Source organism: Aulonocara sp. 'chitande type north' Nkhata Bay, linkage group LG23, assembly GCF_057382095.1.
Source record: "Aulonocara sp. 'chitande type north' Nkhata Bay isolate Kocher_YH1m ecotype deep benthic linkage group LG23, A_spYH_male_GT1.1, whole genome shotgun sequence".
Lineage (NCBI taxonomy): Eukaryota > Metazoa > Chordata > Actinopteri > Cichliformes > Cichlidae > Aulonocara > Aulonocara sp. 'chitande type north' Nkhata Bay.
This window is the reverse complement of record NC_141365.1, coordinates 246346-270105: the sequence shown is the minus strand read 5'-3', so window position 1 is coordinate 270105 and position 23760 is coordinate 246346. Positions and strand designations below refer to the sequence as shown.

Here is a 23760-nt window from a genome sequence, read left to right as displayed (position 1 = left end):
TTTAACTGTACAACACTATTGTGGCTGAGTGCAATCTGCCCTCTGTGTTTTAAAGACTTAATGTAAACATGTTCCACACCCGTATTCATGGGTAAAAAAAGTTTCTTTTCCACTCTTACGCCTGACAGTCTGTGTTCCCGATGTCCGTGAACGTAGCACCTGCGCGTGCGACCGTCCACGGCCTTATTGTCACGGCGTCTTTTTGAATTCTGCTGTGGAGACCACTGATTGGCTGCTGAAATGCGGCCACCTTGAATGTTAGGGGTAGTGTGGTCCAACCCACTCGCAGACTTTCGTGGACGTTATGCGAGCAACACAAAGCCTGCTCCGGACAATTGTTGGACTTATTATTCTTCGATCACAAGCCAGCCTGAAGAAGGTTCATCCTGAACCGAAACGTCGCGACCTTGGCTTGTATTATATGGTTTTTGTATATATTTTTTGTATATATCTTTTACAGTTTGCTTTATTGAATTTGAGCAATAAAAATACGCTCATTTATCATAAAGTCGGTAGCACGAGTCATCCGTGGGCGCAGCATCGCCTAGCATTACCTACACGACCGGTGGAGAAGAGAGGTGGTAGCTAAAGCCATCAGTGGCGGTACAACCATGCCCACGTTCACAACGGATGACCAGTGGACCGTTGTTCGGCGGCGCGGAGACCGGAGAAGAGATCGCGGCTGGGCAGCTGAGGGGTACGCACGCAGGTCCCCCCGCCGCAGCAGTTATCCATCTCGTACAGGTCGGATGACCTACGCGGCCGCCGTGAGAGGAGAACACCGCAACGGTGAGCGACACTTCCCCCACGCACCACAGCGGAGATGGGAGGAAGAACGGCCCGCGACAGACCGCTATGCAGCCGAACGGTGGAGCCGCAGAGGAGAGCGCGGCTGGACAGCCGTGGAGGACACACGCAGACCGCCCAGACACAGCAGTTATCCATCTCGAGAGGCTCGGAGAACCTACGCGGCGGTCGTAAGGGGAGAACATCGCAGCGGTGAGCGACACTTCTTCCACGCACCACAACAGAGATGGGAGAGAGAACGGCCCGCGACGGACCGTTATGCAGCCGAACAGAGGGGTCGGGGAGGAGAGCGCGGCTGGACAGCCGTGGAGGACGCACGCAGACCGCCCCGACACACCAGTTACCCGTCTCGAGAGACTCGGAGGATTCATGCAGCGGCCGTGAGAGAGGAGCACCGCGGTGATGATCCAGATTTCTTCCACGCGCCACAGCGACGTCAGAGGGGACGACAGCAGACGACAGGTCGCTTTGCAACCGGACCAGGGAATCGGACCGGACGGGACCGACGCTTTGAACGGAGACCAGCTCAGGACAACCGGTATGTGAGAAACACTCGAATTGAACGAGCTGGTCCTCCTGTTCATAAAATACCGTCGGAGGATCCAGACTTTTCTGCGAAAGTCCGCGTCATTCACAGACTGATCAAAGCTGTACATCACTTAAAGAATGTGACTAATGACAATTATCCTCCTTCGCTAAATAAAATAACACACAATTTAAAGACTGTCATTAAGCCAGCAGTCCCCACGAAAAAAACACAGACCAGGATTGAGGAGAACGCAAAAAATTGGGCCAGCACGACCATGATGATTCTCCGGCAACATTACACTCAGAGTGTGGAGGAGGAGATCAAATGTCTCTCTGAGTTTTCCAAACAGGATTGGGAGGGCCCATTCCAAATAGCCGCCTCCTGGGCTAGGAGGAACCTGGGCCGCCGCCTCCTACCAGACTCTCTAGAACAGGCCAGAGCTGAGATCGTAGCCAAGTGGAGTGACCTGGGACCTACCACTGCGACAGAGGAGGAGGACACCACCACGACAACTACACGGGGGCCAAGTGGTTGTGTGATGAGACTGCAGCAGGACACCATTGAACTCCTTAGCGAGGTAACGCAGCCTAATGCTATTGTCACACAAACCGCCCCGATACAGACCGGCGCTGGTCGGATGGTGACTGTTTCTGCACAGGTGCACGCCCCGCCCGCACCATGCAGAACTTCCAAAACAACAACGGCAACGATGACTGACCACGTCGCGGGGGACTGGTCGCCCTTCGGTGAGACGGAGCAGCAGCCAGAGAGGGAACCAACACCTTCCCCTCCTCTGGAGCCTTTACAACTAACGGAGCCAAATCTGGAGACTCCGAAAGACCAGAGAGTGGGCAGGCTCCTCGCCTCGCTTCAAGAGACAACATGCCAGGAACGACCACTTTCCCCCTCCACCCAAACACCGCAACCTGATCAGGTGTCACACACTGAGGTGCTGGACCTCACACAGGGGGAGTCCACCCCTATTAAGGCAAGACGCATTGGCCCTGTGAAAGGGTTTAAACCACAAACAGCTTCTCACCAGGGCCCACCTCGCAGCGGTTTAGACAGACTCAGCTCCTGTGTGCAAACTCGGCTCCAGATTCAGCCAGCAGAAGGATCACCATCTCCTCCACCATCTCTTCCTTCTTCACCGACCGTACCGGGACAGCAGGTGAGGACCCCGACCAGACATCCCAACACATACAGGAAACTGACAGACTGGCATCTACACGTCGGGGACCCCTGGCTCATCGTCGGCGATTCTAATGTTAGCAAATTGCCTCCCTTTGCAACCGACAGCCTTCAGATTGACAGTTTCCCGGGGGCTAAATGGTGGCATGCAGAGTTCATCCTACAGAAGGCCACTATTGACACTACGGTGACACATCTGATCCTGTCTTTTGGCATTAACAACAGGTCCCAGAGAGACAAAAATGTGCCTGTTCTAGAACTAAAGAGAGTCCTTAAGACAGCCCGGGAGAAATTCCCTGAGGCAGACATTTATGTGCCTGAGGTTAACTTTTCCTCTGCTCTCCCTCAGATCGAACAGGACACTTTGCTGCACATGAACACCTTTATTACAGGTTTAAAAGAGCACATCCCAGCCCTCGCCCCAGACAGCTTCTCCACAGAAGATGATGATGTTCACTGGTCGCTTGAAACTGCAGAGGCAATGCTTCAGCACTGGGAGAAGTATGTAAATGGGGAATCCCCACAAGCCTGAGACGGGAGGGGTCAAGTGATTTACATGTTGTAAATGGTGTTATGAACTTGTCCAAAAAATTCCGTCCTTCCATTGCTCAGCGGACCCTACTGAATAGAGGCCTGACTTTTATCCCCACAAAAGGCTATAACAAAAATCTAAAATTACAGTGTAAATATGACATTCAGCAGTACCATAGGAGGATCAAATTGGCTGCCTTTTATGGAGATAAAAATGAGTCTCGATCTCAGCCCTTCACTCCAAAATCATACTGGTCACCACCCAACGCTCAGCTTCCATCCCAAATTCTTAATTTGATCAAAACAGATAATGAATATTTTCAAAACCACTTTAATATAGGACGACTTAAGTCCAATTTGACAGTAGAAGAGATAAAGGCCCTAACAGAATTGAAAGGAAACAAACAAATTATCATTAAACCAGCAGACAAAGGAAGCGCAGTCGTAATTTTGGATAGAGAACAGTATTTGGAGGAAGGCTACAGACAATTGAACGACAAAAAATATTATTTGAAACTAAAAAAACCCATTTACCACGAAACAGTACCACTAGTGGAAAAGATTATTAATAATTTGAACCAAAAGAAATTTATAAACCTAAAACAAAAGAACTATTTACTGGGCTCCGCTGAGCCAAGAGGAAGACTTTTTTACATGCTGCCTAAGATCCACAAGGATCCGGCGAAATGGAGTGTCCCCTTTCAGGTGCCCCCAGGACGACCAATCGTTTCAGACTGTGATAGTGAGACGTATTATACAGCTGAATACCTGGACTATTTCCTGACTCCTTTATCCACAAAACATGCAAGCTATATCAAAGATACATATGATTTTGTGGATAAAGTGAAGCAAATAGAAGTCCCCATTGATGCTTTTCTGTTTTCCATAGACATTGACAGCCTTTACACAAACATTGACATTGGTGAAGGCATTGACTCCATTAAGAGAGTCTTTCAAAGATACCCGGATAAGAAAAGGCCAGAAAAAGAATTACTACAACTTTTAGAAATAAACCTCACAAGGAACGATTTTGAATTCAATGGTGACTTCTATTTACAAATCAAGGGGACAGCTATGGGGAAAAAGTTTGCCCCAGCATATGCAAACATCTTCATGGCAGAGTGGGAAACTGCTGCACTAGATAAATGCATAAAGAAACCACTGCATTATTATCGCTTTCTGGATGACATATGGGGTGTCTGGCAACATTCTGAGCAGGATTTTGAGATGTTTCTTAGGACCTTAAATGACCACAATGCTTCTATTAAGCTTAAATCAACCATCAGTAAGACCTCTATTGATTTTCTTGACACAACCACCTTTAAGGGCACAAATTTCATGAATGATCACAAATTGGACATAAAGGTATTCTTTAAACCTACAGACACTCATGCCCTACTATTCAAAACAAGCTTTCATCCCAGACACACATTCGCAGGAATTGTCAAATCTCAACTGTTAAGATTCCACAGAATCTGCACACAGAAATCTGATTTTGGAACTGCTGTCAAGACGTTATTCTCTGCTCTCTCCACTAGGGGGTACAATTGGTCTTTCCTAAGGGGATGCTTCAAATCATTTTTGCTGACAAAACCAATTGATGTCTCCCCCTTACTTCCAGTGGTCATCACATATGCCCCCTGCACCTGCAAATTAGTCAGGGCTCTTAAGAACAATTTCCAGAACCTGTCTCGAGATGTCCAGACACTCCATACTCACAGAGTGATTGCTGCCTTCAGGAGGCATAAAAATCTGGGTGATCTCCTCATTAGAGCCCAAATCACACCTCTCTCTGTGCCTAGACAGAGACATCAAGGACAATTTTTCCAACATCACAGATTGGTCCGCAGCCACTCCAATGGCCAGGTTTTTCTGTCTTTGTGCAAAGGGACCCCGAGGTCCAAAAACTGTATATATTTGATTACATGCAAGAGATGTGGGATCCAGTATGTGGGAGAAACTGGTAACACACTGCTCACCAGATTCACTCAACACAGGTACAACATCACACGGAAAAAGAACACTCACACTCACCTTGTTAAGCACTTTCTATTGCATGGCTGGGATTCTATCACAGCTACAGCCATTCAAATCAACTCAGGGTGGACAACACAACAGAGGTGGAGAGCTGAGAGGATTTGGATAGCTAAACTAAATACAGTTTATCCAAATGGCCTCAACGAAAAGGGTTATAGGAGGTATTAATATAACAACGTGTATATAGTTAACATTTCATTACTTTCATGTGTGTATTTATGGACATTTTGTCACTGCTCTGGGGACCTCGCCTTTTTCAGGTCTCACAAGGGAGTATCCTGGCCTTGAAATTGGCCCTAACCCTAACCTCAGTGACCCCCAGAATAATTGACCCCCTGCCCTAAGCCTAACCATTTGCCAATCTGATTGGACACGAGTCTGAAACCCCACTGGTGGGGTCCTGGACGCCTGAGAAGGGAGCAGGTATGGTCTGTGCATTGGAGCACGGCCCCCTTCGGGGACCGTGCTCCCAACTTTGATCTCCCCTAACCGGCCTGTGCCGCCTGACCACCCTCTTGGGTTATTCTGGGACCCCTCACTGTGATGCCCTGTTACAAAAAAGGAAAATAAAACACATGTAAATGTATCAACTATAACACCGGTGTAACATTCAGGGGTCATAAGGTCAACTATGTGTGATGGTATGGACTTTGTGCATTACATATCTGTTCTGTTCTATGCTTATGACCAACCTCTATGATGTATGACAATGGACCATTACATCACTTTATACCAATCATACACTGTATATATCACCTGTGACTTCTCACTATATTGTATGGACTACTTGAATGTAAATATTTCATATTTTGGACTTTATTGTGTGAGAAAATCTCTCCACAATGTTTAACTGTACAACACTATTGTGGCTGAGTGCAATCTGCCCTCTGTGTTTTAAAGACTTAATGTAAACATGTTCCACACCCGTATTCATGGGTAAAAAAAGTTTCTTTTCCACTCTTACGCCTGACAGTCTGTGTTCCCGATGTCCGTGAACGTAGCACCTGCGCGTGCGACCGTCCACGGCCTTATTGTCACGGCGTCTTTTTGAATTCTGCTGTGGAGACCACTGATTGGCTGCTGAAATGCGGCCACCTTGAATGTTAGGGGTAGTGTGGTCCAACCCACTCGCAGACTTTCGTGGACGTTATGCGAGCAACACAAAGCCTGCTCCGGACAATTGTTGGACTTATTATTCTTCGATCACAAGCCAGCCTGAAGAAGGTTCATCCTGAACCGAAACGTCGCGACCTTGGCTTGTATTATATGGTTTTTGTATATATTTTTTGTATATATCTTTTACAGTTTGCTTTATTGAATTTGAGCAATAAAAATACGCTCATTTATCATAAAGTCGGTAGCACGAGTCATCCGTGGGCGCAGCATCGCCTAGCATTACCTACACGACCGGTGGAGAAGAGAGGTGGTAGCTAAAGCCATCAGTGGCGGTACAACCATGCCCACGTTCACAACGGATGACCAGTGGACCGTTGTTCGGCGGCGCGGAGACCGGAGAAGAGATCGCGGCTGGGCAGCTGAGGGGTACGCACGCAGGTCCCCCCGCCGCAGCAGTTATCCATCTCGTACAGGTCGGATGACCTACGCGGCCGCCGTGAGAGGAGAACACCGCAACGGTGAGCGACACTTCCCCCACGCACCACAGCGGAGATGGGAGGAAGAACGGCCCGCGACAGACCGCTATGCAGCCGAACGGTGGAGCCGCAGAGGAGAGCGCGGCTGGACAGCCGTGGAGGACACACGCAGACCGCCCAGACACAGCAGTTATCCATCTCGAGAGGCTCGGAGAACCTACGCGGCGGTCGTAAGGGGAGAACATCGCAGCGGTGAGCGACACTTCTTCCACGCACCACAACAGAGATGGGAGAGAGAACGGCCCGCGACGGACCGTTATGCAGCCGAACAGAGGGGTCGGGGAGGAGAGCGCGGCTGGACAGCCGTGGAGGACGCACGCAGACCGCCCCGACACACCAGTTACCCGTCTCGAGAGACTCGGAGGATTCATGCAGCGGCCGTGAGAGAGGAGCACCGCGGTGATGATCCAGATTTCTTCCACGCGCCACAGCGACGTCAGAGGGGACGACAGCAGACGACAGGTCGCTTTGCAACCGGACCAGGGAATCGGACCGGACGGGACCGACGCTTTGAACGGAGACCAGCTCAGGACAACCGGTATGTGAGAAACACTCGAATTGAACGAGCTGGTCCTCCTGTTCATAAAATACCGTCGGAGGATCCAGACTTTTCTGCGAAAGTCCGCGTCATTCACAGACTGATCAAAGCTGTACATCACTTAAAGAATGTGACTAATGACAATTATCCTCCTTCGCTAAATAAAATAACACACAATTTAAAGACTGTCATTAAGCCAGCAGTCCCCACGAAAAAAACACAGACCAGGATTGAGGAGAACGCAAAAAATTGGGCCAGCACGACCATGATGATTCTCCGGCAACATTACACTCAGAGTGTGGAGGAGGAGATCAAATGTCTCTCTGAGTTTTCCAAACAGGATTGGGAGGGCCCATTCCAAATAGCCGCCTCCTGGGCTAGGAGGAACCTGGGCCGCCGCCTCCTACCAGACTCTCTAGAACAGGCCAGAGCTGAGATCGTAGCCAAGTGGAGTGACCTGGGACCTACCACTGCGACAGAGGAGGAGGACACCACCACGACAACTACACGGGGGCCAAGTGGTTGTGTGATGAGACTGCAGCAGGACACCATTGAACTCCTTAGCGAGGTAACGCAGCCTAATGCTATTGTCACACAAACCGCCCCGATACAGACCGGCGCTGGTCGGATGGTGACTGTTTCTGCACAGGTGCACGCCCCGCCCGCACCATGCAGAACTTCCAAAACAACAACGGCAACGATGACTGACCACGTCGCGGGGGACTGGTCGCCCTTCGGTGAGACGGAGCAGCAGCCAGAGAGGGAACCAACACCTTCCCCTCCTCTGGAGCCTTTACAACTAACGGAGCCAAATCTGGAGACTCCGAAAGACCAGAGAGTGGGCAGGCTCCTCGCCTCGCTTCAAGAGACAACATGCCAGGAACGACCACTTTCCCCCTCCACCCAAACACCGCAACCTGATCAGGTGTCACACACTGAGGTGCTGGACCTCACACAGGGGGAGTCCACCCCTATTAAGGCAAGACGCATTGGCCCTGTGAAAGGGTTTAAACCACAAACAGCTTCTCACCAGGGCCCACCTCGCAGCGGTTTAGACAGACTCAGCTCCTGTGTGCAAACTCGGCTCCAGATTCAGCCAGCAGAAGGATCACCATCTCCTCCACCATCTCTTCCTTCTTCACCGACCGTACCGGGACAGCAGGTGAGGACCCCGACCAGACATCCCAACACATACAGGAAACTGACAGACTGGCATCTACACGTCGGGGACCCCTGGCTCATCGTCGGCGATTCTAATGTTAGCAAATTGCCTCCCTTTGCAACCGACAGCCTTCAGATTGACAGTTTCCCGGGGGCTAAATGGTGGCATGCAGAGTTCATCCTACAGAAGGCCACTATTGACACTACGGTGACACATCTGATCCTGTCTTTTGGCATTAACAACAGGTCCCAGAGAGACAAAAATGTGCCTGTTCTAGAACTAAAGAGAGTCCTTAAGACAGCCCGGGAGAAATTCCCTGAGGCAGACATTTATGTGCCTGAGGTTAACTTTTCCTCTGCTCTCCCTCAGATCGAACAGGACACTTTGCTGCACATGAACACCTTTATTACAGGTTTAAAAGAGCACATCCCAGCCCTCGCCCCAGACAGCTTCTCCACAGAAGATGATGATGTTCACTGGTCGCTTGAAACTGCAGAGGCAATGCTTCAGCACTGGGAGAAGTATGTAAATGGGGAATCCCCACAAGCCTGAGACGGGAGGGGTCAAGTGATTTACATGTTGTAAATGGTGTTATGAACTTGTCCAAAAAATTCCGTCCTTCCATTGCTCAGCGGACCCTACTGAATAGAGGCCTGACTTTTATCCCCACAAAAGGCTATAACAAAAATCTAAAATTACAGTGTAAATATGACATTCAGCAGTACCATAGGAGGATCAAATTGGCTGCCTTTTATGGAGATAAAAATGAGTCTCGATCTCAGCCCTTCACTCCAAAATCATACTGGTCACCACCCAACGCTCAGCTTCCATCCCAAATTCTTAATTTGATCAAAACAGATAATGAATATTTTCAAAACCACTTTAATATAGGACGACTTAAGTCCAATTTGACAGTAGAAGAGATAAAGGCCCTAACAGAATTGAAAGGAAACAAACAAATTATCATTAAACCAGCAGACAAAGGAAGCGCAGTCGTAATTTTGGATAGAGAACAGTATTTGGAGGAAGGCTACAGACAATTGAACGACAAAAAATATTATTTGAAACTAAAAAAACCCATTTACCACGAAACAGTACCACTAGTGGAAAAGATTATTAATAATTTGAACCAAAAGAAATTTATAAACCTAAAACAAAAGAACTATTTACTGGGCTCCGCTGAGCCAAGAGGAAGACTTTTTTACATGCTGCCTAAGATCCACAAGGATCCGGCGAAATGGAGTGTCCCCTTTCAGGTGCCCCCAGGACGACCAATCGTTTCAGACTGTGATAGTGAGACGTATTATACAGCTGAATACCTGGACTATTTCCTGACTCCTTTATCCACAAAACATGCAAGCTATATCAAAGATACATATGATTTTGTGGATAAAGTGAAGCAAATAGAAGTCCCCATTGATGCTTTTCTGTTTTCCATAGACATTGACAGCCTTTACACAAACATTGACATTGGTGAAGGCATTGACTCCATTAAGAGAGTCTTTCAAAGATACCCGGATAAGAAAAGGCCAGAAAAAGAATTACTACAACTTTTAGAAATAAACCTCACAAGGAACGATTTTGAATTCAATGGTGACTTCTATTTACAAATCAAGGGGACAGCTATGGGGAAAAAGTTTGCCCCAGCATATGCAAACATCTTCATGGCAGAGTGGGAAACTGCTGCACTAGATAAATGCATAAAGAAACCACTGCATTATTATCGCTTTCTGGATGACATATGGGGTGTCTGGCAACATTCTGAGCAGGATTTTGAGATGTTTCTTAGGACCTTAAATGACCACAATGCTTCTATTAAGCTTAAATCAACCATCAGTAAGACCTCTATTGATTTTCTTGACACAACCACCTTTAAGGGCACAAATTTCATGAATGATCACAAATTGGACATAAAGGTATTCTTTAAACCTACAGACACTCATGCCCTACTATTCAAAACAAGCTTTCATCCCAGACACACATTCGCAGGAATTGTCAAATCTCAACTGTTAAGATTCCACAGAATCTGCACACAGAAATCTGATTTTGGAACTGCTGTCAAGACGTTATTCTCTGCTCTCTCCACTAGGGGGTACAATTGGTCTTTCCTAAGGGGATGCTTCAAATCATTTTTGCTGACAAAACCAATTGATGTCTCCCCCTTACTTCCAGTGGTCATCACATATGCCCCCTGCACCTGCAAATTAGTCAGGGCTCTTAAGAACAATTTCCAGAACCTGTCTCGAGATGTCCAGACACTCCATACTCACAGAGTGATTGCTGCCTTCAGGAGGCATAAAAATCTGGGTGATCTCCTCATTAGAGCCCAAATCACACCTCTCTCTGTGCCTAGACAGAGACATCAAGGACAATTTTTCCAACATCACAGATTGGTCCGCAGCCACTCCAATGGCCAGGTTTTTCTGTCTTTGTGCAAAGGGACCCCGAGGTCCAAAAACTGTATATATTTGATTACATGCAAGAGATGTGGGATCCAGTATGTGGGAGAAACTGGTAACACACTGCTCACCAGATTCACTCAACACAGGTACAACATCACACGGAAAAAGAACACTCACACTCACCTTGTTAAGCACTTTCTATTGCATGGCTGGGATTCTATCACAGCTACAGCCATTCAAATCAACTCAGGGTGGACAACACAACAGAGGTGGAGAGCTGAGAGGATTTGGATAGCTAAACTAAATACAGTTTATCCAAATGGCCTCAACGAAAAGGGTTATAGGAGGTATTAATATAACAACGTGTATATAGTTAACATTTCATTACTTTCATGTGTGTATTTATGGACATTTTGTCACTGCTCTGGGGACCTCGCCTTTTTCAGGTCTCACAAGGGAGTATCCTGGCCTTGAAATTGGCCCTAACCCTAACCTCAGTGACCCCCAGAATAATTGACCCCCTGCCCTAAGCCTAACCATTTGCCAATCTGATTGGACACGAGTCTGAAACCCCACTGGTGGGGTCCTGGACGCCTGAGAAGGGAGCAGGTATGGTCTGTGCATTGGAGCACGGCCCCCTTCGGGGACCGTGCTCCCAACTTTGATCTCCCCTAACCGGCCTGTGCCGCCTGACCACCCTCTTGGGTTATTCTGGGACCCCTCACTGTGATGCCCTGTTACAAAAAAGGAAAATAAAACACATGTAAATGTATCAACTATAACACCGGTGTAACATTCAGGGGTCATAAGGTCAACTATGTGTGATGGTATGGACTTTGTGCATTACATATCTGTTCTGTTCTATGCTTATGACCAACCTCTATGATGTATGACAATGGACCATTACATCACTTTATACCAATCATACACTGTATATATCACCTGTGACTTCTCACTATATTGTATGGACTACTTGAATGTAAATATTTCATATTTTGGACTTTATTGTGTGAGAAAATCTCTCCACAATGTTTAACTGTACAACACTATTGTGGCTGAGTGCAATCTGCCCTCTGTGTTTTAAAGACTTAATGTAAACATGTTCCACACCCGTATTCATGGGTAAAAAAAGTTTCTTTTCCACTCTTACGCCTGACAGTCTGTGTTCCCGATGTCCGTGAACGTAGCACCTGCGCGTGCGACCGTCCACGGCCTTATTGTCACGGCGTCTTTTTGAATTCTGCTGTGGAGACCACTGATTGGCTGCTGAAATGCGGCCACCTTGAATGTTAGGGGTAGTGTGGTCCAACCCACTCGCAGACTTTCGTGGACGTTATGCGAGCAACACAAAGCCTGCTCCGGACAATTGTTGGACTTATTATTCTTCGATCACAAGCCAGCCTGAAGAAGGTTCATCCTGAACCGAAACGTCGCGACCTTGGCTTGTATTATATGGTTTTTGTATATATTTTTTGTATATATCTTTTACAGTTTGCTTTATTGAATTTGAGCAATAAAAATACGCTCATTTATCATAAAGTCGGTAGCACGAGTCATCCGTGGGCGCAGCATCGCCTAGCATTACCTACACGACCGGTGGAGAAGAGAGGTGGTAGCTAAAGCCATCAGTGGCGGTACAACCATGCCCACGTTCACAACGGATGACCAGTGGACCGTTGTTCGGCGGCGCGGAGACCGGAGAAGAGATCGCGGCTGGGCAGCTGAGGGGTACGCACGCAGGTCCCCCCGCCGCAGCAGTTATCCATCTCGTACAGGTCGGATGACCTACGCGGCCGCCGTGAGAGGAGAACACCGCAACGGTGAGCGACACTTCCCCCACGCACCACAGCGGAGATGGGAGGAAGAACGGCCCGCGACAGACCGCTATGCAGCCGAACGGTGGAGCCGCAGAGGAGAGCGCGGCTGGACAGCCGTGGAGGACACACGCAGACCGCCCAGACACAGCAGTTATCCATCTCGAGAGGCTCGGAGAACCTACGCGGCGGTCGTAAGGGGAGAACATCGCAGCGGTGAGCGACACTTCTTCCACGCACCACAACAGAGATGGGAGAGAGAACGGCCCGCGACGGACCGTTATGCAGCCGAACAGAGGGGTCGGGGAGGAGAGCGCGGCTGGACAGCCGTGGAGGACGCACGCAGACCGCCCCGACACACCAGTTACCCGTCTCGAGAGACTCGGAGGATTCATGCAGCGGCCGTGAGAGAGGAGCACCGCGGTGATGATCCAGATTTCTTCCACGCGCCACAGCGACGTCAGAGGGGACGACAGCAGACGACAGGTCGCTTTGCAACCGGACCAGGGAATCGGACCGGACGGGACCGACGCTTTGAACGGAGACCAGCTCAGGACAACCGGTATGTGAGAAACACTCGAATTGAACGAGCTGGTCCTCCTGTTCATAAAATACCGTCGGAGGATCCAGACTTTTCTGCGAAAGTCCGCGTCATTCACAGACTGATCAAAGCTGTACATCACTTAAAGAATGTGACTAATGACAATTATCCTCCTTCGCTAAATAAAATAACACACAATTTAAAGACTGTCATTAAGCCAGCAGTCCCCACGAAAAAAACACAGACCAGGATTGAGGAGAACGCAAAAAATTGGGCCAGCACGACCATGATGATTCTCCGGCAACATTACACTCAGAGTGTGGAGGAGGAGATCAAATGTCTCTCTGAGTTTTCCAAACAGGATTGGGAGGGCCCATTCCAAATAGCCGCCTCCTGGGCTAGGAGGAACCTGGGCCGCCGCCTCCTACCAGACTCTCTAGAACAGGCCAGAGCTGAGATCGTAGCCAAGTGGAGTGACCTGGGACCTACCACTGCGACAGAGGAGGAGGACACCACCACGACAACTACACGGGGGCCAAGTGGTTGTGTGATGAGACTGCAGCAGGACACCATTGAACTCCTTAGCGAGGTAACGCAGCCTAATGCTATTGTCACACAAACCGCCCCGATACAGACCGGCGCTGGTCGGATGGTGACTGTTTCTGCACAGGTGCACGCCCCGCCCGCACCATGCAGAACTTCCAAAACAACAACGGCAACGATGACTGACCACGTCGCGGGGGACTGGTCGCCCTTCGGTGAGACGGAGCAGCAGCCAGAGAGGGAACCAACACCTTCCCCTCCTCTGGAGCCTTTACAACTAACGGAGCCAAATCTGGAGACTCCGAAAGACCAGAGAGTGGGCAGGCTCCTCGCCTCGCTTCAAGAGACAACATGCCAGGAACGACCACTTTCCCCCTCCACCCAAACACCGCAACCTGATCAGGTGTCACACACTGAGGTGCTGGACCTCACACAGGGGGAGTCCACCCCTATTAAGGCAAGACGCATTGGCCCTGTGAAAGGGTTTAAACCACAAACAGCTTCTCACCAGGGCCCACCTCGCAGCGGTTTAGACAGACTCAGCTCCTGTGTGCAAACTCGGCTCCAGATTCAGCCAGCAGAAGGATCACCATCTCCTCCACCATCTCTTCCTTCTTCACCGACCGTACCGGGACAGCAGGTGAGGACCCCGACCAGACATCCCAACACATACAGGAAACTGACAGACTGGCATCTACACGTCGGGGACCCCTGGCTCATCGTCGGCGATTCTAATGTTAGCAAATTGCCTCCCTTTGCAACCGACAGCCTTCAGATTGACAGTTTCCCGGGGGCTAAATGGTGGCATGCAGAGTTCATCCTACAGAAGGCCACTATTGACACTACGGTGACACATCTGATCCTGTCTTTTGGCATTAACAACAGGTCCCAGAGAGACAAAAATGTGCCTGTTCTAGAACTAAAGAGAGTCCTTAAGACAGCCCGGGAGAAATTCCCTGAGGCAGACATTTATGTGCCTGAGGTTAACTTTTCCTCTGCTCTCCCTCAGATCGAACAGGACACTTTGCTGCACATGAACACCTTTATTACAGGTTTAAAAGAGCACATCCCAGCCCTCGCCCCAGACAGCTTCTCCACAGAAGATGATGATGTTCACTGGTCGCTTGAAACTGCAGAGGCAATGCTTCAGCACTGGGAGAAGTATGTAAATGGGGAATCCCCACAAGCCTGAGACGGGAGGGGTCAAGTGATTTACATGTTGTAAATGGTGTTATGAACTTGTCCAAAAAATTCCGTCCTTCCATTGCTCAGCGGACCCTACTGAATAGAGGCCTGACTTTTATCCCCACAAAAGGCTATAACAAAAATCTAAAATTACAGTGTAAATATGACATTCAGCAGTACCATAGGAGGATCAAATTGGCTGCCTTTTATGGAGATAAAAATGAGTCTCGATCTCAGCCCTTCACTCCAAAATCATACTGGTCACCACCCAACGCTCAGCTTCCATCCCAAATTCTTAATTTGATCAAAACAGATAATGAATATTTTCAAAACCACTTTAATATAGGACGACTTAAGTCCAATTTGACAGTAGAAGAGATAAAGGCCCTAACAGAATTGAAAGGAAACAAACAAATTATCATTAAACCAGCAGACAAAGGAAGCGCAGTCGTAATTTTGGATAGAGAACAGTATTTGGAGGAAGGCTACAGACAATTGAACGACAAAAAATATTATTTGAAACTAAAAAAACCCATTTACCACGAAACAGTACCACTAGTGGAAAAGATTATTAATAATTTGAACCAAAAGAAATTTATAAACCTAAAACAAAAGAACTATTTACTGGGCTCCGCTGAGCCAAGAGGAAGACTTTTTTACATGCTGCCTAAGATCCACAAGGATCCGGCGAAATGGAGTGTCCCCTTTCAGGTGCCCCCAGGACGACCAATCGTTTCAGACTGTGATAGTGAGACGTATTATACAGCTGAATACCTGGACTATTTCCTGACTCCTTTATCCACAAAACATGCAAGCTATATCAAAGATACATATGATTTTGTGGATAAAGTGAAGCAAATAGAAGTCCCCATTGATGCTTTTCTGTTTTCCATAGACATTGACAGCCTTTACACAAACATTGACATTGGTGAAGGCATTGACTCCATTAAGAGAGTCTTTCAAAGATACCCGGATAAGAAAAGGCCAGAAAAAGAATTACTACAACTTTTAGAAATAAACCTCACAAGGAACGATTTTGAATTCAATGGTGACTTCTATTTACAAATCAAGGGGACAGCTATGGGGAAAAAGTTTGCCCCAGCATATGCAAACATCTTCATGGCAGAGTGGGAAACTGCTGCACTAGATAAATGCATAAAGAAACCACTGCATTATTATCGCTTTCTGGATGACATATGGGGTGTCTGGCAACATTCTGAGCAGGATTTTGAGATGTTTCTTAGGACCTTAAATGACCACAATGCTTCTATTAAGCTTAAATCAACCATCAGTAAGACCTCTATTGATTTTCTTGACACAACCACCTTTAAGGGCACAAATTTCATGAATGATCACAAATTGGACATAAAGGTATTCTTTAAACCTACAGACACTCATGCCCTACTATTCAAAACAAGCTTTCATCCCAGACACACATTCGCAGGAATTGTCAAATCTCAACTGTTAAGATTCCACAGAATCTGCACACAGAAATCTGATTTTGGAACTGCTGTCAAGACGTTATTCTCTGCTCTCTCCACTAGGGGGTACAATTGGTCTTTCCTAAGGGGATGCTTCAAATCATTTTTGCTGACAAAACCAATTGATGTCTCCCCCTTACTTCCAGTGGTCATCACATATGCCCCCTGCACCTGCAAATTAGTCAGGGCTCTTAAGAACAATTTCCAGAACCTGTCTCGAGATGTCCAGACACTCCATACTCACAGAGTGATTGCTGCCTTCAGGAGGCATAAAAATCTGGGTGATCTCCTCATTAGAGCCCAAATCACACCTCTCTCTGTGCCTAGACAGAGACATCAAGGACAATTTTTCCAACATCACAGATTGGTCCGCAGCCACTCCAATGGCCAGGTTTTTCTGTCTTTGTGCAAAGGGACCCCGAGGTCCAAAAACTGTATATATTTGATTACATGCAAGAGATGTGGGATCCAGTATGTGGGAGAAACTGGTAACACACTGCTCACCAGATTCACTCAACACAGGTACAACATCACACGGAAAAAGAACACTCACACTCACCTTGTTAAGCACTTTCTATTGCATGGCTGGGATTCTATCACAGCTACAGCCATTCAAATCAACTCAGGGTGGACAACACAACAGAGGTGGAGAGCTGAGAGGATTTGGATAGCTAAACTAAATACAGTTTATCCAAATGGCCTCAACGAAAAGGGTTATAGGAGGTATTAATATAACAACGTGTATATAGTTAACATTTCATTACTTTCATGTGTGTATTTATGGACATTTTGTCACTGCTCTGGGGACCTCGCCTTTTTCAGGTCTCACAAGGGAGTATCCTGGCCTTGAAATTGGCCCTAACCCTAACCTCAGTGACCCCCAGAATAATTGACCCCCTGCCCTAAGCCTAACCATTTGCCAATCTGATTGGACACGAGTCTGAAACCCCACTGGTGGGGTCCTGGACGCCTGAGAAGGGAGCAGGTATGGTCTGTGCATTGGAGCACGGCCCCCTTCGGGGACCGTGCTCCCAACTTTGATCTCCCCTAACCGGCCTGTGCCGCCTGACCACCCTCTTGGGTTATTCTGGGACCCCTCACTGTGATGCCCTGTTACAAAAAAGGAAAATAAAACACATGTAAATGTATCAACTATAACACCGGTGTAACATTCAGGGGTCATAAGGTCAACTATGTGTGATGGTATGGACTTTGTGCATTACATATCTGTTCTGTTCTATGCTTATGACCAACCTCTATGATGTATGACAATGGACCATTACATCACTTTATACCAATCATACACTGTATATATCACCTGTGACTTCTCACTATATTGTATGGACTACTTGAATGTAAATATTTCATATTTTGGACTTTATTGTGTGAGAAAATCTCTCCACAATGTTTAACTGTACAACACTATTGTGGCTGAGTGCAATCTGCCCTCTGTGTTTTAAAGACTTAATGTAAACATGTTCCACACCCGTATTCATGGGTAAAAAAAGTTTCTTTTCCACTCTTACGCCTGACAGTCTGTGTTCCCGATGTCCGTGAACGTAGCACCTGCGCGTGCGACCGTCCACGGCCTTATTGTCACGGCGTCTTTTTGAATTCTGCTGTGGAGACCACTGATTGGCTGCTGAAATGCGGCCACCTTGAATGTTAGGGGTAGTGTGGTCCAACCCACTCGCAGACTTTCGTGGACGTTATGCGAGCAACACAAAGCCTGCTCCGGACAATTGTTGGACTTATTATTCTTCGATCACAAGCCAGCCTGAAGAAGGTTCATCCTGAACCGAAACGTCGCGACCTTGGCTTGTATTATATGGTTTTTGTATATATTTTTTGTATATATCTTTTACAGTTTGCTTTATTGAATTTGAGCAATAAAAATACGCTCATTTATCATAAAGTCGGTAGCACGAGTCATCCGTGGGCGCAGCATCGCCTAGCATTACCTACACGACCGGTGGAGAAGAGAGGTGGTAGCTAAAGCCATCAGTGGCGGTACAACCATGCCCACGTTCACAACGGATGACCAGTGGACCGTTGTTCGGCGGCGCGGAGACCGGAGAAGAGATCGCGGCTGGGCAGCTGAGGGGTACGCACGCAGGTCCCCCCGCCGCAGCAGTTATCCATCTCGTACAGGTCGGATGACCTACGCGGCCGCCGTGAGAGGAGAACACCGCAACGGTGAGCGACACTTCCCCCACGCACCACAGCGGAGATGGGAGGAAGAACGGCCCGCGACAGACCGCTATGCAGCCGAACGGTGGAGCCGCAGAGGAGAGCGCGGCTGGACAGCCGTGGAGGACACACGCAGACCGCCCAGACACAGCAGTTATCCATCTCGAGAGGCTCGGAGAACCTACGCGGCGGTCGTAAGGGGAGAACATCGCAGCGGTGAGCGACACTTCTTCCACGCACCACAACAGAGATGGGAGAGAGAACGGCCCGCGACGGACCGTTATGCAGCCGAACAGAGGGGTCGGGGAGGAGAGCGCGGCTGGACAGCCGTGGAGGACGCACGCAGACCGCCCCGACACACCAGTTACCCGTCTCGAGAGACTCGGAGGATTCATGCAGCGGCCGTGAGAGAGGAGCACCGCGGTGATGATCCAGATTTCTTCCACGCGCCACAGCGACGTCAGAGGGGACGACAGCAGACGACAGGTCGCTTTGCAACCGGACCAGGGAATCGGACCGGACGGGACCGACGCTTTGAACGGAGACCAGCTCAGGACAACCGGTATGTGAGAAACACTCGAATTGAACGAGCTGGTCCTCCTGTTCATAAAATACCGTCGGAGGATCCAGACTTTTCTGCGAAAGTCCGCGTCATTCACAGACTGATCAAAGCTGTACATCACTTAAAGAATGTGACTAATGACAATTATCCTCCTTCGCTAAATAAAATAACACACAATTTAAAGACTGTCATTAAGCCAGCAGTCCCCACGAAAAAAACACAGACCAGGATTGAGGAGAACGCAAAAAATTGGGCCAGCACGACCATGATGATTCTCCGGCAACATTACACTCAGAGTGTGGAGGAGGAGATCAAATGTCTCTCTGAGTTTTCCAAACAGGATTGGGAGGGCCCATTCCAAATAGCCGCCTCCTGGGCTAGGAGGAACCTGGGCCGCCGCCTCCTACCAGACTCTCTAGAACAGGCCAGAGCTGAGATCGTAGCCAAGTGGAGTGACCTGGGACCTACCACTGCGACAGAGGAGGAGGACACCACCACGACAACTACACGGGGGCCAAGTGGTTGTGTGATGAGACTGCAGCAGGACACCATTGAACTCCTTAGCGAGGTAACGCAGCCTAATGCTATTGTCACACAAACCGCCCCGATACAGACCGGCGCTGGTCGGATGGTGACTGTTTCTGCACAGGTGCACGCCCCGCCCGCACCATGCAGAACTTCCAAAACAACAACGGCAACGATGACTGACCACGTCGCGGGGGACTGGTCGCCCTTCGGTGAGACGGAGCAGCAGCCAGAGAGGGAACCAACACCTTCCCCTCCTCTGGAGCCTTTACAACTAACGGAGCCAAATCTGGAGACTCCGAAAGACCAGAGAGTGGGCAGGCTCCTCGCCTCGCTTCAAGAGACAACATGCCAGGAACGACCACTTTCCCCCTCCACCCAAACACCGCAACCTGATCAGGTGTCACACACTGAGGTGCTGGACCTCACACAGGGGGAGTCCACCCCTATTAAGGCAAGACGCATTGGCCCTGTGAAAGGGTTTAAACCACAAACAGCTTCTCACCAGGGCCCACCTCGCAGCGGTTTAGACAGACTCAGCTCCTGTGTGCAAACTCGGCTCCAGATTCAGCCAGCAGAAGGATCACCATCTCCTCCACCATCTCTTCCTTCTTCACCGACCGTACCGGGACAGCAGGTGAGGACCCCGACCAGACATCCCAACACATACAGGAAACTGACAGACTGGCATCTACACGTCGGGGACCCCTGGCTCATCGTCGGCGATTCTAATGTTAGCAAATTGCCTCCCTTTGCAACCGACAGCCTTCAGATTGACAGTTTCCCGGGGGCTAAATGGTGGCATGCAGAGTTCATCCTACAGAAGGCCACTATTGACACTACGGTGACACATCTGATCCTGTCTTTTGGCATTAACAACAGGTCCCAGAGAGACAAAAATGTGCCTGTTCTAGAACTAAAGAGAGTCCTTAAGACAGCCCGGGAGAAATTCCCTGAGGCAGACATTTATGTGCCTGAGGTTAACTTTTCCTCTGCTCTCCCTCAGATCGAACAGGACACTTTGCTGCACATGAACACCTTTATTACAGGTTTAAAAGAGCACATCCCAGCCCTCGCCCCAGACAGCTTCTCCACAGAAGATGATGATGTTCACTGGTCGCTTGAAACTGCAGAGGCAATGCTTCAGCACTGGGAGAAGTATGTAAATGGGGAATCCCCACAAGCCTGAGACGGGAGGGGTCAAGTGATTTACATGTTGTAAATGGTGTTATGAACTTGTCCAAAAAATTCCGTCCTTCCATTGCTCAGCGGACCCTACTGAATAGAGGCCTGACTTTTATCCCCACAAAAGGCTATAACAAAAATCTAAAATTACAGTGTAAATATGACATTCAGCAGTACCATAGGAGGATCAAATTGGCTGCCTTTTATGGAGATAAAAATGAGTCTCGATCTCAGCCCTTCACTCCAAAATCATACTGGTCACCACCCAACGCTCAGCTTCCATCCCAAATTCTTAATTTGATCAAAACAGATAATGAATATTTTCAAAACCACTTTAATATAGGACGACTTAAGTCCAATTTGACAGTAGAAGAGATAAAGGCCCTAACAGAATTGAAAGGAAACAAACAAATTATCATTAAACCAGCAGACAAAGGAAGCGCAGTCGTAATTTTGGATAGAGAACAGTATTTGGAGGAAGGCTACAGACAATTGAACGACAAAAAATATTATTTGAAACTAAAAAAACCCATTTACCACGAAACAGTACCACTAGTGGAAAAGATTATTAATAATTTGAACCAAAAGAAATTTATAAACCTAAAACAAAAGAACTATTTACTGGGCTCCGCTGAGCCAAGAGGAAGACTTTTTTACATGCTGCCTAAGATCCACAAGGATCCGGCGAAATGGAGTGTCCCCTTTCAGGTGCCCCCAGGACGACCAATCGTTTCAGACTGTGATAGTGAGACGTATTATACAGCTGAATACCTGGACTATTTCCTGACTCCTTTATCCACAAAACATGCAAGCTATATCAAAGATACATATGATTTTGTGGATAAAGTGAAGCAAATAGAAGTCCCCATTGATGCTTTTCTGTTTTCCATAGACATTGACAGCCTTTACACAAACATTGACATTGGTGAAGGCATTGACTCCATTAAGAGAGTCTTTCAAAGATACCCGGATAAGAAAAGGCCAGAAAAAGAATTACTACAACTTTTAGAAATAAACCTCACAAGGAACGATTTTGAATTCAATGGTGACTTCTATTTACAAATCAAGGGGACAGCTATGGGGAAAAAGTTTGCCCCAGCATATGCAAACATCTTCATGGCAGAGTGGGAAACTGCTGCACTAGATAAATGCATAAAGAAACCACTGCATTATTATCGCTTTCTGGATGACATATGGGGTGTCTGGCAACATTCTGAGCAGGATTTTGAGATGTTTCTTAGGACCTTAAATGACCACAATGCTTCTATTAAGCTTAAATCAACCATCAGTAAGACCTCTATTGATTTTCTTGACACAACCACCTTTAAGGGCACAAATTTCATGAATGATCACAAATTGGACATAAAGGTATTCTTTAAACCTACAGACACTCATGCCCTACTATTCAAAACAAGCTTTCATCCCAGACACACATTCGCAGGAATTGTCAAATCTCAACTGTTAAGATTCCACAGAATCTGCACACAGAAATCTGATTTTGGAACTGCTGTCAAGACGTTATTCTCTGCTCTCTCCACTAGGGGGTACAATTGGTCTTTCCTAAGGGGATGCTTCAAATCATTTTTGCTGACAAAACCAATTGATGTCTCCCCCTTACTTCCAGTGGTCATCACATATGCCCCCTGCACCTGCAAATTAGTCAGGGCTCTTAAGAACAATTTCCAGAACCTGTCTCGAGATGTCCAGACACTCCATACTCACAGAGTGATTGCTGCCTTCAGGAGGCATAAAAATCTGGGTGATCTCCTCATTAGAGCCCAAATCACACCTCTCTCTGTGCCTAGACAGAGACATCAAGGACAATTTTTCCAACATCACAGATTGGTCCGCAGCCACTCCAATGGCCAGGTTTTTCTGTCTTTGTGCAAAGGGACCCCGAGGTCCAAAAACTGTATATATTTGATTACATGCAAGAGATGTGGGATCCAGTATGTGGGAGAAACTGGTAACACACTGCTCACCAGATTCACTCAACACAGGTACAACATCACACGGAAAAAGAACACTCACACTCACCTTGTTAAGCACTTTCTATTGCATGGCTGGGATTCTATCACAGCTACAGCCATTCAAATCAACTCAGGGTGGACAACACAACAGAGGTGGAGAGCTGAGAGGATTTGGATAGCTAAACTAAATACAGTTTATCCAAATGGCCTCAACGAAAAGGGTTATAGGAGGTATTAATATAACAACGTGTATATAGTTAACATTTCATTACTTTCATGTGTGTATTTATGGACATTTTGTCACTGCTCTGGGGACCTCGCCTTTTTCAGGTCTCACAAGGGAGTATCCTGGCCTTGAAATTGGCCCTAACCCTAACCTCAGTGACCCCCAGAATAATTGACCCCCTGCCCTAAGCCTAACCATTTGCCAATCTGATTGGACACGAGTCTGAAACCCCACTGGTGGGGTCCTGGACGCCTGAGAAGGGAGCAGGTATGGTCTGTGCATTGGAGCACGGCCCCCTTCGGGGACCGTGCTCCCAACTTTGATCTCCCCTAACCGGCCTGTGCCGCCTGACCACCCTCTTGGGTTATTCTGGGACCCCTCACTGTGATGCCCTGTTACAAAAAAGGAAAATAAAACACATGTAAATGTATCAACTATAACACCGGTGTAACATTCAGGGGTCATAAGGTCAACTATGTGTGATGGTATGGACTTTGTGCATTACATATCTGTTCTGTTCTATGCTTATGACCAACCTCTATGATGTATGACAATGGACCATTACATCACTTTATACCAATCATACACTGTATATATCACCTGTGACTTCTCACTATATTGTATGGACTACTTGAATGTAAATATTTCATATTTTGGACTTTATTGTGTGAGAAAATCTCTCCACAATG

General features: G+C 47.7%; 4 protein-coding genes across 4 annotated transcripts; all 4 read left to right on the top strand.

Moving 5' to 3' along the window:
* Positions 1-19: 19 nt before the first annotated feature.
* On the top strand, positions 20-3166 carry LOC147300774 (uncharacterized). The gene is made up of 4 exons (XM_086283914.1): positions 20-709; positions 920-1083; positions 1291-1871; positions 2136-3166. The coding sequence occupies exons 1-4, from the start codon at positions 612-614 to the stop codon at positions 3057-3059; spliced, it is 1767 nt and encodes a 588-aa protein (XP_086140040.1). The 5' UTR covers positions 20-611; the 3' UTR covers positions 3060-3166.
* A 2183-nt stretch (positions 3167-5349) lies between these two features.
* On the top strand, positions 5350-9106 carry LOC147300773 (uncharacterized). The gene is made up of 4 exons (XM_086283686.1): positions 5350-6649; positions 6860-7023; positions 7231-7811; positions 8076-9106. The coding sequence occupies exons 1-4, from the start codon at positions 6552-6554 to the stop codon at positions 8997-8999; spliced, it is 1767 nt and encodes a 588-aa protein (XP_086139812.1). The 5' UTR covers positions 5350-6551; the 3' UTR covers positions 9000-9106.
* A 2183-nt stretch (positions 9107-11289) lies between these two features.
* LOC147300772 (uncharacterized) lies at positions 11290-15046 on the top strand. The gene is made up of 4 exons (XM_086283687.1): positions 11290-12589; positions 12800-12963; positions 13171-13751; positions 14016-15046. The coding sequence occupies exons 1-4, from the start codon at positions 12492-12494 to the stop codon at positions 14937-14939; spliced, it is 1767 nt and encodes a 588-aa protein (XP_086139813.1). The 5' UTR covers positions 11290-12491; the 3' UTR covers positions 14940-15046.
* Positions 15047-17229: 2183 nt separating this feature from the next.
* LOC147300771 (uncharacterized) lies at positions 17230-20986 on the top strand. The gene is made up of 4 exons (XM_086283693.1): positions 17230-18529; positions 18740-18903; positions 19111-19691; positions 19956-20986. The coding sequence occupies exons 1-4, from the start codon at positions 18432-18434 to the stop codon at positions 20877-20879; spliced, it is 1767 nt and encodes a 588-aa protein (XP_086139819.1). The 5' UTR covers positions 17230-18431; the 3' UTR covers positions 20880-20986.
* The last annotated feature ends 2774 nt before the right edge of the window (positions 20987-23760 follow it).

What these genes read in the sequence shown, in the direction of transcription:
- LOC147300774 (XM_086283914.1), top strand. Translation starts at nt 612, where the DNA reads ATGCCCACGTTCACAACGGATGACCAGTGGACCGTTGTTCGGCGGCGC. An exon ending in GCTGAGGGGTACGCACGCAG is followed by an intron (nt 710 to 919) that starts GTCCCCCCGCCG and finishes GGACACACGCAG; the next exon opens with ACCGCCCAGACACAGCAGTT. An exon ending in TTATGCAGCCGAACAGAGGG is followed by an intron (nt 1,084 to 1,290) that starts GTCGGGGAGGAG and finishes CAACCGGACCAG; the next exon opens with GGAATCGGACCGGACGGGAC.
- LOC147300771 (XM_086283693.1), top strand. Translation starts at nt 18,432, where the DNA reads ATGCCCACGTTCACAACGGATGACCAGTGGACCGTTGTTCGGCGGCGC. An exon ending in GCTGAGGGGTACGCACGCAG is followed by an intron (nt 18,530 to 18,739) that starts GTCCCCCCGCCG and finishes GGACACACGCAG; the next exon opens with ACCGCCCAGACACAGCAGTT. An exon ending in TTATGCAGCCGAACAGAGGG is followed by an intron (nt 18,904 to 19,110) that starts GTCGGGGAGGAG and finishes CAACCGGACCAG; the next exon opens with GGAATCGGACCGGACGGGAC.
- LOC147300772 (XM_086283687.1), top strand. Translation starts at nt 12,492, where the DNA reads ATGCCCACGTTCACAACGGATGACCAGTGGACCGTTGTTCGGCGGCGC. An exon ending in TTATGCAGCCGAACAGAGGG is followed by an intron (nt 12,964 to 13,170) that starts GTCGGGGAGGAG and finishes CAACCGGACCAG; the next exon opens with GGAATCGGACCGGACGGGAC. An exon ending in CACGGGGGCCAAGTGGTTGT is followed by an intron (nt 13,752 to 14,015) that starts GTGATGAGACTG and finishes CCTCCTCTGGAG; the next exon opens with CCTTTACAACTAACGGAGCC.
- LOC147300773 (XM_086283686.1), top strand. Translation starts at nt 6,552, where the DNA reads ATGCCCACGTTCACAACGGATGACCAGTGGACCGTTGTTCGGCGGCGC. An exon ending in GCTGAGGGGTACGCACGCAG is followed by an intron (nt 6,650 to 6,859) that starts GTCCCCCCGCCG and finishes GGACACACGCAG; the next exon opens with ACCGCCCAGACACAGCAGTT. An exon ending in CACGGGGGCCAAGTGGTTGT is followed by an intron (nt 7,812 to 8,075) that starts GTGATGAGACTG and finishes CCTCCTCTGGAG; the next exon opens with CCTTTACAACTAACGGAGCC.